The sequence below is a fragment of the Polypterus senegalus genome, chromosome 10, assembly GCF_016835505.1.
Source record: "Polypterus senegalus isolate Bchr_013 chromosome 10, ASM1683550v1, whole genome shotgun sequence".
Classification (NCBI taxonomy): Eukaryota; Metazoa; Chordata; class Cladistia; order Polypteriformes; family Polypteridae; genus Polypterus; species Polypterus senegalus.
The window spans coordinates 84,000,751-84,014,936 of record NC_053163.1 but is presented as its reverse complement, the minus strand read 5'-3'; the positions used below and the strand labels follow the sequence as shown (position 1 = coordinate 84,014,936).

Below are 14,186 nucleotides of genomic sequence, written 5' to 3'. Positions count from 1 at the left end.
GTTTAGGAATTGCAGAAATTTTTATACATGGTCACCCTATTTTCAGGGGTCAAAAGTATTTCGACAAACTTAACAAAATCATAAATATATTCATTTTCAATATTTTGTTGAAACTCTTTTACAGTTAATGACTGACTGAAGTCTGGAACCCATGGCTATCTTCAAATGCTTGGCTTCCACCCTAGTGATATTTTGCCTGGCCTTTTCTGCAGCTGTCTTCAGTTGCTGCTTGTTTGCTGGACTTTCTGCCATCAGTTTTTTGTCTTCAGCAAATGAAATGCATGTCCAGTTGGGTTAAGGTCAGTTGATTGACTTGACCATTGTACAATCTTCCACTTCTTTGCGTTGAAAAGCACTTGGTTTGCTTTTGCAGTATGTTCTGCTCATTGCCCATCTGTACTGTGAAGCATTGTCCTATCACTTGTGCATCATTTGGCTGAATCTGAGCAGATCGTATAGCGCTATACACTTCAGAATTCATCCTGCTACTTCTGCCTGCAGTCATCTTCTTTAAACGCTAGTGACAGATGTCCATTGGCAGTCAGGCATGCCCATGCCATAACACTGCCTCAACCATGTTTCTGATTATGTGGTATACATCGGATCATAAGCTATTCCTTTTTTTCTCCATATCTGTGATCTGCTTCTTGCAACTGAGAGGATGTGGCGGATGTTTGCTGACAGGCCAACCAAACACAAGCGTTACCTGGTAGGTAACCACCCAAACAGTGTTGGGGAGTAACGAAATACATGTAACGGCGTTACGTAATTAAATTACAAAATAAATGTAACGGTAATACATTACAGTTACTGTATAAAAATGTGTAATTCAATTACAGTTGTGTAATTTTTCAGAATTACAATTTAAGTTACATATTAAAAATGTCAGCAAAGCCTTTATGAAATATGAAATAATATTTTTTTGCCTGTTTCGCACGTTTTCATTAGGCCTATATACATCATCCTTTTCCATTCCCCCCCCTCCCACAGACAATAATTATTTCTGATAGGCTCTCCTATCACGTCTATAATTGCAGCGCCAGCGCCATCACCTCAGTCTGATAGCAGATGCCTGGGCATGTTGTGATCTGAGTTTCAAACTACTACTAGCAATGTCTAATAAAACTGCATTTCACAGCTGGAAATTTAGAAAACATTTCAGATATGTCGCGGAAAAGGGCATAAATCTAACTGTGCAATGTAATGCTTGTTTGCGGCTATCAAGATGTTGTCCACATCGAAAACCTCAATGTCCAACCTCAGGAAACATCTAGAGGTAAGTGCTGCTTGTAAGAGCAAACGGAAAGTTTTTTTTTAGCAATGAAGCCTTCACATTGTCACACAGTCACAGACGCCACGCCACTTTTCACAGCCACACGCTTTTAATGTGCCCAAATGCAGATGTAGCCTATGGCTATTTTAGCTCCCTATTTCGGTTCACTTTAAGCTAGCTACTCTAGATAGCTAGCTAAGGAGGTTGTTGAGCCATATTACGCACTTTCCCTCCCATTTTGTCAGTTTTGATATTAGCGTGCCTGACTTGCTATATGTAATTTAAAATGTGCCTGGAATGGTAGATTTTAACAAAGACTACGCATTGTCCAAGTTTTACATGTATTGTCTTGAATGCAAGCGATCGGCTACTTCAGCATTTGTGATTGAAAAATAGACTGTAAAATGTTTTGTCTAGTAAAAGTAACATGTTTTTGTAAAGTGTAAACACAATAGTGGTGCACCATAGTCAATGTCTACCCCATAATTTAGTTTTAATTAATAATAACCACCATTTAATGCTACGATTTATTTTACAGTTTTACACTTTTATTTAAGTTTTTATTATAGACAAAAAGCTAACAAAGACACATTCCAAAAGAGTTAAGAGCTGCTTATTAAAGTACTGCTTATTGTTTCTTATTTTAATTTTCATTGTAGACAAAAAGCTAACAGAGACACATTCCAAAAGAGCTGCTTATTAAAGTAGTTTCTGATACCTACAATGTTAAAAAGAAATCAAAATGTGTGATTTAAAAAATGTTTAACAGTAAAATGTATCTTGAAGTCTGACCTTGTGGTGGTTATTATAGTGTCTTTATGAAAGTTCTGATGTTACTTTGTGTATTAAAAGAGGATCAAAAGTGTTTAACTATTTTAAATAAGAAATTCGGTGTGAATTATCCCATAACTCTGTTGTTTGATGTCCCCCAAGTGCTGTCAGCTGGAAAAAGAATTTAAAAAATTGATACAACATACTGTACAACATAGACTGTAATAGTCTGGCAACTAACAATAAGTGGATGTGACACAATAATTAACTTTCAGATTATTTTTTCTCTGCTTCATTGATGTAAGAGATATTGGTCCATTATTCGGTCTATGCTGCATCAAAGATTTTTTTTCTTCCTATATACAGGCAGCATTCAGTCACCTTGAACAACAGGGCTATGGACTGATTCACACTTGATTTCACCATAAAGATTATTACTGTCAGGTTTGAAATTGAAAATGGATACATACAAGCAGGCTACGGGTACAGAATACCCATCCAAAAATTGGAAAAGTAATCAAAAAGTAATTAAAAAGTAATTAGTTACGTTACTCAGAACAAGTAATTAAAATAGTTACACTACTATTACATTTTGAACAGGGTAACTTGTAACTGTAACGAATTACATTTTTAAAGTAACCTTCCCAACACTGCACCCAAATAATCAGATTGTGACTATGACCTAAGAATGGAAAATACATAAATACTGTATACAGAGAGAAAAATAATTGCTGAAATACAGTTCTTAATCCCTGAAATAGCTGTTAAACTGACAGAAGTATTTCATTAGAAACAGGTACTTAATTAAAACACATATGGGTGAAAATGGTTCCATGTTTGCTGTTCAGCCATTGACTACCTTATTTGCACTACATTATTAATTGCCTGCTAGTTAAGGAAACTAAAGTGAAGAGTATAAATATTCTTAAAGTGATTTCTCTCCATTGCAAACTGTGTTACGAAATATCCTTCTGAATTTCAGAGAAGAGTCGCATAGTTATTAAATTGAGAATACAGAAGGAGCTGTGGGCTTTTATCAAGAAGGTTTGACAGCAGATGAATGTAATGGTTTAATTAAAATCTGATGCCCTGCATAACCAGGAGTGGACATGCATGGTCTAGTCATTGCTTAAAATGTGACTGTACCATATTTATGCATGCCTTTACCAATAAATTATATGATATTCTGCCATCTCAGTCCAACTCCATAATGGAAAACATGAGTTCATGAAAAGAATGAATGTAATGTAGTATGGCAACATTAAAGAATTGTTTATCAAGATCTTTTATATGTAAGGTTTTACATAGCATTCTGATGTGAGTAATTCAAGGTACAGTACTTATTTGCCAAGAAGAAACTCCAACTAACTTATTGGGCTGGCTCTGTTAACAGATATTCTATTAATTATAATATTTATACTTTTAGTTTTACTGTCTAATTTTTTTTCTTCTCCTTGCATGTCTCATTTTTTAATGTTGTTTTACAAATGGGAATCTACCCATATAGTTACTTAATGTTGATATATAACAATTGCTCAATGAACTCTGTTGTTGCTGCAGCCCAAATATACTGCTTCCATTTCTTTTTTTTTTTTATTATGCAGGTTTTGGGTTTTTTGTATTCACTGTGAGAATATTCACAATAGTTCTATTTTGCCATTTAAAAGTTAATTTTAAGAATCCCTGTTTATTTGGTATTCTGTTTATTAAGATGTAACATTTGTGTTTCTGGCACTATGCAATTCTGGTTTGTGAAACAGTTTCTTTCCAATATTTTGTTTCTATCCTACAGGTTTGTGATATGTACTTACTTTATGATCTTCCCTTGGTTATAATGCCTCCTGCTGGTGTATTTTACCCAGCTCTCCTGAGCATGGATGCCATCAATTTAAATCAGCTGTGTCATATCATGTACAGGTAATTTTTGCAGTAATGCAGAATTATATGAGAATAAAAGACAATCGTTCTGTCACTTTCATACCATTTCAAGAATCTTCTTTGCTTTTTCCAGTATACTGCAATGTTAGGCCCTATAAATTTTGATTAGTAACTGTATTTTATTACACTTTTAAGGTAAACAAGGCTCATATTCTGGGTTGTTTAAGATGACAGCCTTTTTTTGTACATTGTAGTTAAAACTTAATTTGTTTTTGTGAAGTATTCAACCCATGGGCTTTCAAATAAGCCCAATACATTTTTTGGATGTTAAAAGTCCACAGTTGTGAGGCTGATGTTAAAAATATAAATGACTTCTTTATGAATTGATAGTTATTCACAATCATTCACATTTTCTTCATCTCATTTAGTGCCACGTTCATAATGACTCCATTCCTGAAATAGTAGGCTGTTTCTTGTGAAGAGATGCAGAAACAAATTTCAAATACATTGCTTATACAGTAGCTACATTTAACAGCCATTAACATCATGGGATTGCAAAAGTAAACTGTTGGAGTAAAGGTGTTTAAATAGTGTTTTTTCTCCTCCACAATTTGCAAAATGATATACCTATGTAAAGCAAAGTGAATGTAGACATTATTGAACAAAAGCTTGGTAGGATTTATCCTTAAGATCCCTTTTGTCCTCTTGGCCCCCAACATCTGCAAACTGTGGATCCTAAAATTTAGAGGGACCAAAGCAATGGTTGACTATAAAGTAACATTAGGAAAATAGTAAATAAGAAAGGTGTCATTTAAAAACTGAGCTGCTTCTAGTATTTTGACCTACTTTTTTGACTTTGCAGTTCTCTAATTTTATGTGCAGTATACTGTGCACTATTACTTAAACATACACTGTTCTTGGTAACTTTTTTTTTGTGCTAGAAGAATGTAACTTTAATGCAGTTTACTTTTTAATGTATCGACTGGGTTGTAACATCATAAACCACTACAAAAGCATGAACATTGCTGTGGGTGTAACAAATGGCCTTGATTTATAAAGTTGAAACTTAGTTTCATCCTAAACTAATACTATACAATTAAGTGCTTGAACTAATTTAATAGATTTTTGTCTTTGCTTTTCTTCCTGCACTTTGTTTTACATAAAATCTTTTGCTTTGTTATATTTTTACTTATACGTAATAAGGCTTCTAATAAATACATAGTCAAATCTTACCATTGATGTTAATAAATACTGTTGGTCTGTTGGTAGCACTGTCTCCTCAATGTATCATCTTGGGTTCGAATTCTGTGCCTGATCTTTATCAACATGGCATTTGCTTGTTTTCCCTGTATCTACATTGGTTTTCCTCTGATTACTTCAGTTTTCCTTAAACAGCTGTAAAGATGGGCCTGTAATTCATTGTTTGCTTTTGCCTGAGTCCGCCTATATTTGTACTGGTACCTTGCCCGAGACTGTTTCTTTTCTGGTCTTCAGTGCTCTTCATTTTTTTTTCCCCCCATATATATTGTAAATGTACACGTCAGCCTAAAACATACAATGTTTCATCCTAGTCTTTTTTTAAATTGACACTTAGTCACACTTAACTTTTAGGAGCATTTTCTGACTTGTCAAACACATTGTTTTTACTTGTACCTCTGTGAAGATTACAGGTCCTACAATGTTGCTTTGAAGCTTGTAAACACTGACTGTAGTTCGTAGGGTTTTTTTTTAATTATCAAAATAAATCCAGTTTTCCTTGAAGTGTAGGAATGTGTGCTGTCAGAGACACTAATGCCTGGTGTGGGCATTTGCTTGGTGGCTTTTCCAGTAAACAAACACCTTTCAATGTACATGTCTTCATGTTACTCATTTTTATAATTAGTTTTGTTTTTATAGTCGAGAAACCAGAAAATGTGCTAATTTACTACTGAAACGTTTTTTTTTTTTTAAGAATTTTGTTGGTAATTTGTTTTCTCTGCCAATTCAATGAAATCTTTACATTAAGTTTTATTCTCTAATATAACAAGTTGTCCCTTTCACCCTTCAGCAAATAAAACAGTGCCAATAATAGCTAGATGGAATAAAGCCTAAAATACAGTTCTTTGAAAGATAATTAAAGAAAGCAATATTGCAAAAGAAAAACAATAAAAATCCAAAAGATATTTTTGTTTTTGCTTACAGTAATGCTATTCAGTTCCACTAACTGCCTGTAGCACTTCATACTCTGATGGGTAATGCATGAATTGTCTCTTGCGTAGTGCAAAAATAATCCTCTCATGAGGAGCAATTTAGGGTGAATGGGTTTATGATTTTAAATTGATTGTGCACACAACTATCTCTTTGCCATCCTGGCATCGTAGTGTGTGCATCAGGAAAGATTCCAAAGTGGTATAGGGATGTACTGATTAGTTGCTCAAATATGGACAGTGAAGCAAGTTGTGATGTAGCACTTGGCCTGTATATGGTGAGCACTATAATATTTCCTAATGTTAAACATTTGGCTTTTAAAATCCAACACACTTTTTAATACCAAACAAAAATAACAAAATAATAAAATTTAATAAGGAACTTTAAAATTCAGAGCGAGTGAGTGAGTGAGGGAGACAGGTACGTGGGGAGCTGATGACAAATAAGCTAGATAAGAAGTATACAAATCTAAAATATAAGACAATTTGTTCTTCTGCTAACTAAATGGTAACAGACTCCCAGAGGATTACGTCTATGCTTAATGCCCCTTAGGTATTTACATTTTCTGGGGCACTGACAGTCGTCCTTTACCAAATCATCTAATACATTATTTAAGCTTTCGGGCTATTACTACAGTAAAGTTTGATTTGAATTTTAATAAAATTTGATGAACCTGTCAAATAACTGTCATTTAAAAAAAAAAAAAAAAATTGTAATGCTTACAAAACTCCAGATTACATTTTGCTGTATTCTTTTCTCCTGTATCTCAGTCTTCTTTGAACTAGCAATGTGTACATGTGTTTGACGAAATATAATCATTTCTAATGTGTCCAGTACATGTGTGATAAATTATACTGCACAATCATGGATAGCAATAAACTCTTAAGAAAACAGAAAAGTCACATCTTAAAATTCAATACCTAGTTTTACAGTTTATGTATTATGCTGGATAAGGTGTTGAGGATGTTGTTATAAGGTTGTTGAATGTGATTTGCAAAACTTTCGATTTTGACTTTTCATTGACCTTGTAGTCAGTTCTTTAGTGTAATGGTTCAGTCTAGAGGCTTGACTTGTTATGTAGTGCTCTAGAAGTACAGCACAAGTCAAAACTGGAAAATAGATACCCAGCTAGCACAGGTTTTCACTAAGGCTGCCACACGTATTTAATATCCTCAATACCAGCAACTTAGGAATATTAAGGAAATTATGGTTTCACAAGTAAATGCCGGCATATGGATGTAGAAGCAATCAATATTTACATGTCTTACAAATACTGTAAATATTGTTTCAAGCTCAAGAATACCCAGTTTATTAGGTATTTCTTCTCCCAGATACTATAGATAATAGGAAACAAAAGTAATCAAGCAGACTGTTCTCTTATCTGTGTACCTAAATTCCAAGTATGAGCAAGTACTGAGTGAAAATGTAGCAGCTAGCAAGTCTGTTTTTCTATGAATTCATCTGAATGTATCTTGTATGTTTTCTTGATTTATTGCAAGGTTAATGTTTGTGCTGATGTAATACAATGACAGAATGTTTGAGGTTTCAATTAAGTGAAAAAAAAAAAGTTATATTTCTCTTGTTTGAAGTTCCACACTCAAACTGTGCCTGTAGTAATGGTGTTTTAAGGCAGCAAACAGCCTTGTATGGGATATACGTCTGTTGTAGGTTACACTCAAATGTGTACCCCTCCAGTCTGGACTTGTTTAGAACAACCTGACAGTGTGACTCTGCATCTTGTATTGTGATAAGAAACACAGAAGACATTCTATACTAGAAATTCTAATCCCCCGTTTGGCTTCTATTTATACTATTTACTGTTTTTGCTGTTGCTGTTTATAGGTACAGAGAGAATCTTGTTGCTGCAAAAAATCCTGAGCTGCAATCTAAGGTAGTTGGAAGTATTTTTTTTTTTCCCTAAGTACTGTACTTGATCTCAATTTTTTAGCATTTCATAAAGTTTACTATATTTGAAATTTGGAAAAATATAACTTGATATATTAGTTGGATTTTTAAAAGTTATTATGTTTGTGTGGATTTTTTCTTCAGTGTATAATTCAGTGTTTCTTTTTACAACCAACAACGGTAAAATGTGAAAGGTTTCAAGCATGCATGAAAATGTATTGGATGAAATTTGTTCCTTGCTATGAGAATTCTGTTAAAATGTAAATAGTTGATTGTAAGTACAGGCAGTCCCTGGGTTATGTACGAGATAGGGACTGTAGGTTTGTAGTAGTTGAATTTGAACGTAAGTCGGAACAGGTACATTATTTTAAACAATGCTATTGTTAACCGACTGTAACCAAGTACTCTGCTAATGATGGAGTTCCACCTCTCTCTGACCTTATTATTTCTACTTTCAATGGTGATGGTTTTTCTCTTCTTTACTGTATCACCAGCACTTGCATCTGATTTGTGTTTGAGACATTGTTGAAGGGTGAAGACAAAAGATTAAGATGAGGTGTTCTGCACAGCACTGTACATCCTATCACAGCAGGAAGGCACCCCTTGTCAGCATGTCTGATGTACTTACAAGAGACAACGTCTTGCTATTTGCATAACAGTACAAGCAGGCTTGCTATTGAGAATGAATGGGGGCGGCAAGGAGCGGTTCATCACCAGCCCACCTCAGTCATCTCCACTACAGTATGCTGCCTGAAGCGTACGAACACAGTGTGGCGAATGGCGTGTAGTGAATCGCCCACCACCGCTCCCATTCAGCAGGTAGCCATCTGAGGCACACTACAATGCTACCCCCCGCCGCCCCATTCACCCTCAATGGCCTCCGTTCAACCACAACTGGGTCACTGCTTGCAGCATACCAGCCACCCACCGAGATTGAACAAGGCAGCCATGTGTGGTGGGATGGCAGTGAAATCGCTTGCCGCTGAGAGCCGCCCGAGGGACACTACACTGCACGGGCAGCAAAATCGCCCCCCTCCAGCCTCCGTCCAGCCACCGCTTGCAGTGTCCCCAGGCCGCACATGACGGAGTGGCAGTTACCGAGGCGCATGCGTCGCAGGTGCAGCCTCGTTCGTATGTCGTAGGTCTGATGTCCGTAATCTGGGGACTACCTGTATATTGCTGCTCAGTATATATAATAGAAATTTTTTCTTTTTTCCTTGCAGAGGCGACTTTACATTAGTAGTGCAACATACAGAGACTGTAATCAGTATATAGTAACTATGGTAAACTATCTGTGGAACTCAAAAGCACATGTAAGCAGTAATACATTGGATACAGGGTTAAATTCTGAAATACTGAGGAAAGCCAACATTACAGATTTTAAGAAGAGATTTAATGTTGTGTATCATCCAGCACTATTTGGATATGCCCTTGACTTTTGTAAAAAGGTATGTAAATGCCCTTCCTTGTATTCTGAAAACAAAACCTAGAATGTTTTTTTCTTTTCTTTTTTTAAATCCATACACCATTGTATATGTATGTTAAATAGTGCTGATCGGTGAATTTCACCAAGTTGTTACTTGCAACTAATTTGCTACGTTTGTGTTAGGCCTTTTGTCATCAAATTATTTAGATAATTTATCCGGTTTAGGAGGTGTTTTTTTTTTTTTTTTTTTTTTTAATACCAGCACCCCATAATGCTTTGCGAGACCAGGAGGCGCATGCTATATGCATGCATAATAATGAGCAATGTGGTTTGGCAAGAGTTAAAACAAACCTTGAAGGACCCTGACCCAGAACACGGGAAACTATATGAAACAATAACGAAAGGTTTATTACTATTTACCCCGTTTCTATCTTCTTGATAGACGGAAAAAGTGCAAAGCATCAGCACAGACAGTTTGGAGAGCCTTTGGCGTGACTTCAAAAAATAGAACGAGCCAGTGGTTTCAATCATGCCATGTCACTTTGAATTTTTCTGCCTTTAAAAGACCTACATATTTTTTTCTGACTTTTAGACTACAATTTCGCCATTTCTGCTTTGTTTTGATGAAATTGCGTCTCTGACTGCGTTCTTTCTTTGATATCGCAAAGGCATGGTGGTGCAGTGGTTGGCACTGCTGCTGCGCAGCTCAGGTCACCTTTTTGGTCACAAAAATTGGTCCAGTATAGTTGGCAGACGTTTCTGTAACCCTCAGGGTCACTTTAAAGACGACTGCACCATTATAATTCACTCAAATCTAGTTCAGTTAGTCCTTATGCCATTGACTTTAATGCAGTTCGGCAAATATCGCAAACATTTCCGTGATTTTGGGGAATTTGCAGTGAAGAGAACTCAGCAATGTTCGCCCATCACTACTGCTAAATAACTGATATCATGTATCCATTAGTAAACTAGTTAAAATTTTGATATATGCTGGTCATACAGTTTAAGAAATCCCAGAATCCAAATTCAGTACATTAAATCTATTAAAGGAATGCTACCCTATCCTCAACCAGAAACTATTTATTTATTGACTTATTTAGCGTTACTTACCCCATTTACTTTGTAATGGTGGATAGTGGTGTGTCTCTCTCCTGGAAACCTTTGGTTTTCATGTTTTATATATAAGTTGATGATAATACAGGAAGTAAATATTTAACAGTGTTTTAGCTAAAAAAAACAAAAAAGGATTCATTTTGCATGATTTTGAGCTAGCCACTTGTTAAAAGACCCCTGGCTTATATGATACGAGTGACATGATGATTTGTTTTCCTTTTCCCATGCACATTTTTCGTGTTTGCCATTGTTATGGAACTGGTGACCCTGGAGTACTGTTATGTTAAACTTCTTTTTTTCCTCTCCATTCTGCATGAAAACACGACAGTATTTTTTTTCCCCCTCCATTACTTAAAAGTAAATAATGCAAGTAACATAGAATAGAATAAATATACATTTATATTATAGAATATCATTTTGGGTAGTGCATTGGTTTGCATTAATTTCCTGGTATTAAAAAAAAAAAAAAGAAAGAAAAAATAGTCTGTGTAATAGGACTATGGACCTCAGATAAAATGCTCTCTATGAATGTACTGGGAGTTTTACTACTTTTCAAACTTTTACCGTAACTGTTTACTCCTGTGTTTTATTTTAGATATACATGTTGAACTTTTTAAATGCACAGAAACTGTACATTGACAACCTTCTTGACAGCTGTTTTGAACATACTTTATTTTGACTTATTTTCTAAAAACCGTATGCTTTTTTTTTTTTTTTCCCTCCTCAGTGTTGGACAAATAAAGGGCAATCAAACATAAGCTCTATAAAGGTATTCCATTCTTTTTCTTAACAAAAAAAAAGTTTCTATGTATGCAAACCTTTATTAAATCTTCTGTGTATCAAATTTATTTAAAATTTTCATTAACTCCTATTACATGTGGTTGCTTTTACCATCAAATGTATTATGTTTGCGTGATGTATTTTATCCTTGTTAAGCACTGAATCAGACAGTATATATATTTTTTTTTCCTTGTGGTTGATCCTCTGCTAAATCTCTGTTTAGTTGCTTAGTAACAGGCTAATAGGCTTTGATGAGAAGTCTTTGCCTCCATGCAAAGGAGAAATCATAGTCTTAAGATCAGTATTTATTGATATTCATTCAGCTTAATTTCTAATGTACAAGTTTACACAAAGAGACTTAATAGCTGGATACAAATTTACAAGTCGATCAAAATTTGTTTATTAAAGTGAGCTCATTTTGTGAAAATTTCCACCAATGAGAGAGTATAAATCAAAGGTGCTGTCATACTAGCACTCTAAAGCAGGTTTAGGAGGAGGGATATAAGTTTTTTTACAAAAAGATTACACAGCCGTGCAGTTTTTTTTTTTTTTTAAATCTAAATTTACTAAGTGGATGGGACTAAGACTGTGTCACTTATACTCCAGTTTAGAAGGTTAATATTTTACTTAGGTGGCATGAAGGGGTAATTCCTGACTTATGCATAGTGATGGCTCCCTATGCCTTGAGATGAGTGAGTTTTCTTAGATATGGCATGACAGTTAATTAGGCTGCAGAATACATTTTGACTTTGTTTACTACTTATTCATTTACTGTAGGTTCAGAAGAATATTACCAATTATCGGTTATGTACAGTGATTTGCACTGAATAAAGAACTGGACTATACAACTAAAATTAATAACTAGGCTTATATTTTAGGAAGGTCATTGTGACCCATTATGCTGTAAAGCATTACTGTATCAGTGTTTATATAGTTGTTGCATTTGGTTTGCTCTGTTCCCATGGTTGTATTCCAGGGTTTTAAGTTGCCTCCTACAGTTCAAAGAGATGTTCATTGGTCATATGTGATGATATGTTTTTACAAGGGTGTGCAGTAGTTAGCTGGCATCAGTTGAGGGAGGGGCAATCCCTACTGTAAGGCTTGATTCTAGCATCTCATGGCCTGGATTCAAAGAGGTAACACATTTTTGAAAAAGTATTTGTAAATGACTGTTCAGTAAAATCCGATTTACAGATTTCTTATCTTTTTGTCTGTTTATAGTAGATGTGAAAATAATCAATGTTGGTGCTTTTGTCCAGGCACAATATCGGTATAGTAAAAATGTTGTGCTTATAAATTAGATTAACTTAGAATGTTTCTCTGGCCCATTGCTGTGGTTTTACTTTTGCACCACAAATGTAATAGCTGATTGACCTTCGTACAGGTTCTCAATTTCTTGTGTAGGCAACAAATGTTTACAGAATGAAGCTGTGATCTTAATAATTAATTAATAAAGGACTTAAAGTAAAAACGGGAAGAGTTTCACTACAAAATGCTATACATCCATTTTAACCAAATTGAGGATGGTCACTTTATTTTATTATGTCTTCATTGATTACATTTAATTTTAAAAAATGTAATTTTTCAAAAATGTTTTTTGGCAAAACTTTTTTTTTAAGATACCGTACACATCTGCATAAGCAGTGAACATTGGTGATACATTTAAAAGTACTAGATTAAATATTTTTAAAGTAAATATAATTAAAAAAGAAATAACAAGAAGGTTGAAAGACAAGTGGCAGCACAAGCAAGAGCAAAAATACCTTCAGAGGAGCACAGCAAAGAATGCCACAAAGACAACATCTAGCAGCTTAACGCAAAGATAAGCAAAAAGTTTATAAGGCCCTTTTTAGAACGTAAATCACTGTTAACGGTACATTAAACTCTACGCAGTGTACCATACAGTGCACCATACATACAGATTCTCCAAAATGTTGCCTAATTAGTAATTGCTGTAATTTTCACATAACGCTTGGCTAATGCCACCAATAGTGCAGCCTTACTCTATCCAGTTGGATGTTTGGAAGTTTTTTCTATTTTCTGAAAGTATATACTGTATAGTGATTTGTGTTGAAAGGAAAGTGGAATATCTCAAATTCTGCAGTGAAAGTATACATGCCGGATTGTAAGATATGTCCTATTTTTCTAAAATTTTTCAGCACAGCAGGCATCTCACTGCACATTTCAACACCAGTGGTTCTAAATGTTTGAATGTGGAATTTAATGTTATTAATGGAACTCTTCATATTCTGTGCTTGAAGTGGTTAAATTTTTTTTTTTTTGTTTACAGGGAAAGTACTGGGATTACTATCTGAAATATCTTTACAGTCAAAATTTAAGGGGACTGAAAGAATTTATTGAAAGCAGTGTTTCCAGAAAATCTGAGAGCTCAAGTGATTGATTAAAAGGAGGGCTTCCTTCTTTCATGTTTGAAAAAGTTGCTAATGTACTGCTATTTATTTGTCTTGTAAATATTTTACTTGTCTCACATTTGCACATTCTGGTTTATTTAATAGCAGAGAAAGCTAAAAGGCACTCGTGTACATAGTTTGTAAATATGTAATTTCTCCTGTTTATATACTTTCAATTGCAAATAAAAATTTTGATACCTAATTGTGTATTTTGTTACATAGTTTTGTTATTTGGCTTTATAGTAGTGAGATTAAATTGCTCAGAAATTGAATATGTAAAATGAGAGATTAATTTCTGTACCAGTCATTAAATGGCAAACAGATGCAAATCATAACTCAAGTGGTAAATTACTTCTCTGACACACTCAGATTCTGGATTAATAAAGAAACGTAAGCATAAATCACTCTTTAGATCTTTTATTCTCTCTTTTAGGCTATTATG

The 14,186-nt window shown here is 34.6% G+C and overlaps 1 protein-coding gene across 1 annotated transcript in view; it reads left to right on the top strand.

The window, feature by feature from the left end:
• The window catches only part of cenpi (centromere protein I), a 58,156-nt gene extending 44,210 nt beyond the window's left edge, over positions 1–13,946 (top strand). The window contains exons 16-20 of the mRNA XM_039766033.1: positions 3,837–3,961; positions 7,952–8,000; positions 9,238–9,462; positions 11,281–11,322; positions 13,624–13,946. Coding sequence (XP_039621967.1) covers positions 3,837–3,961; positions 7,952–8,000; positions 9,238–9,462; positions 11,281–11,322; positions 13,624–13,734 — 552 coding nt within the window. The 3' untranslated portion in view covers positions 13,735–13,946. The remainder of the gene's footprint in view (positions 1–3,836; positions 3,962–7,951; positions 8,001–9,237; positions 9,463–11,280; positions 11,323–13,623) is intronic.
• The last annotated feature ends 240 nt before the right edge of the window (positions 13,947–14,186 follow it).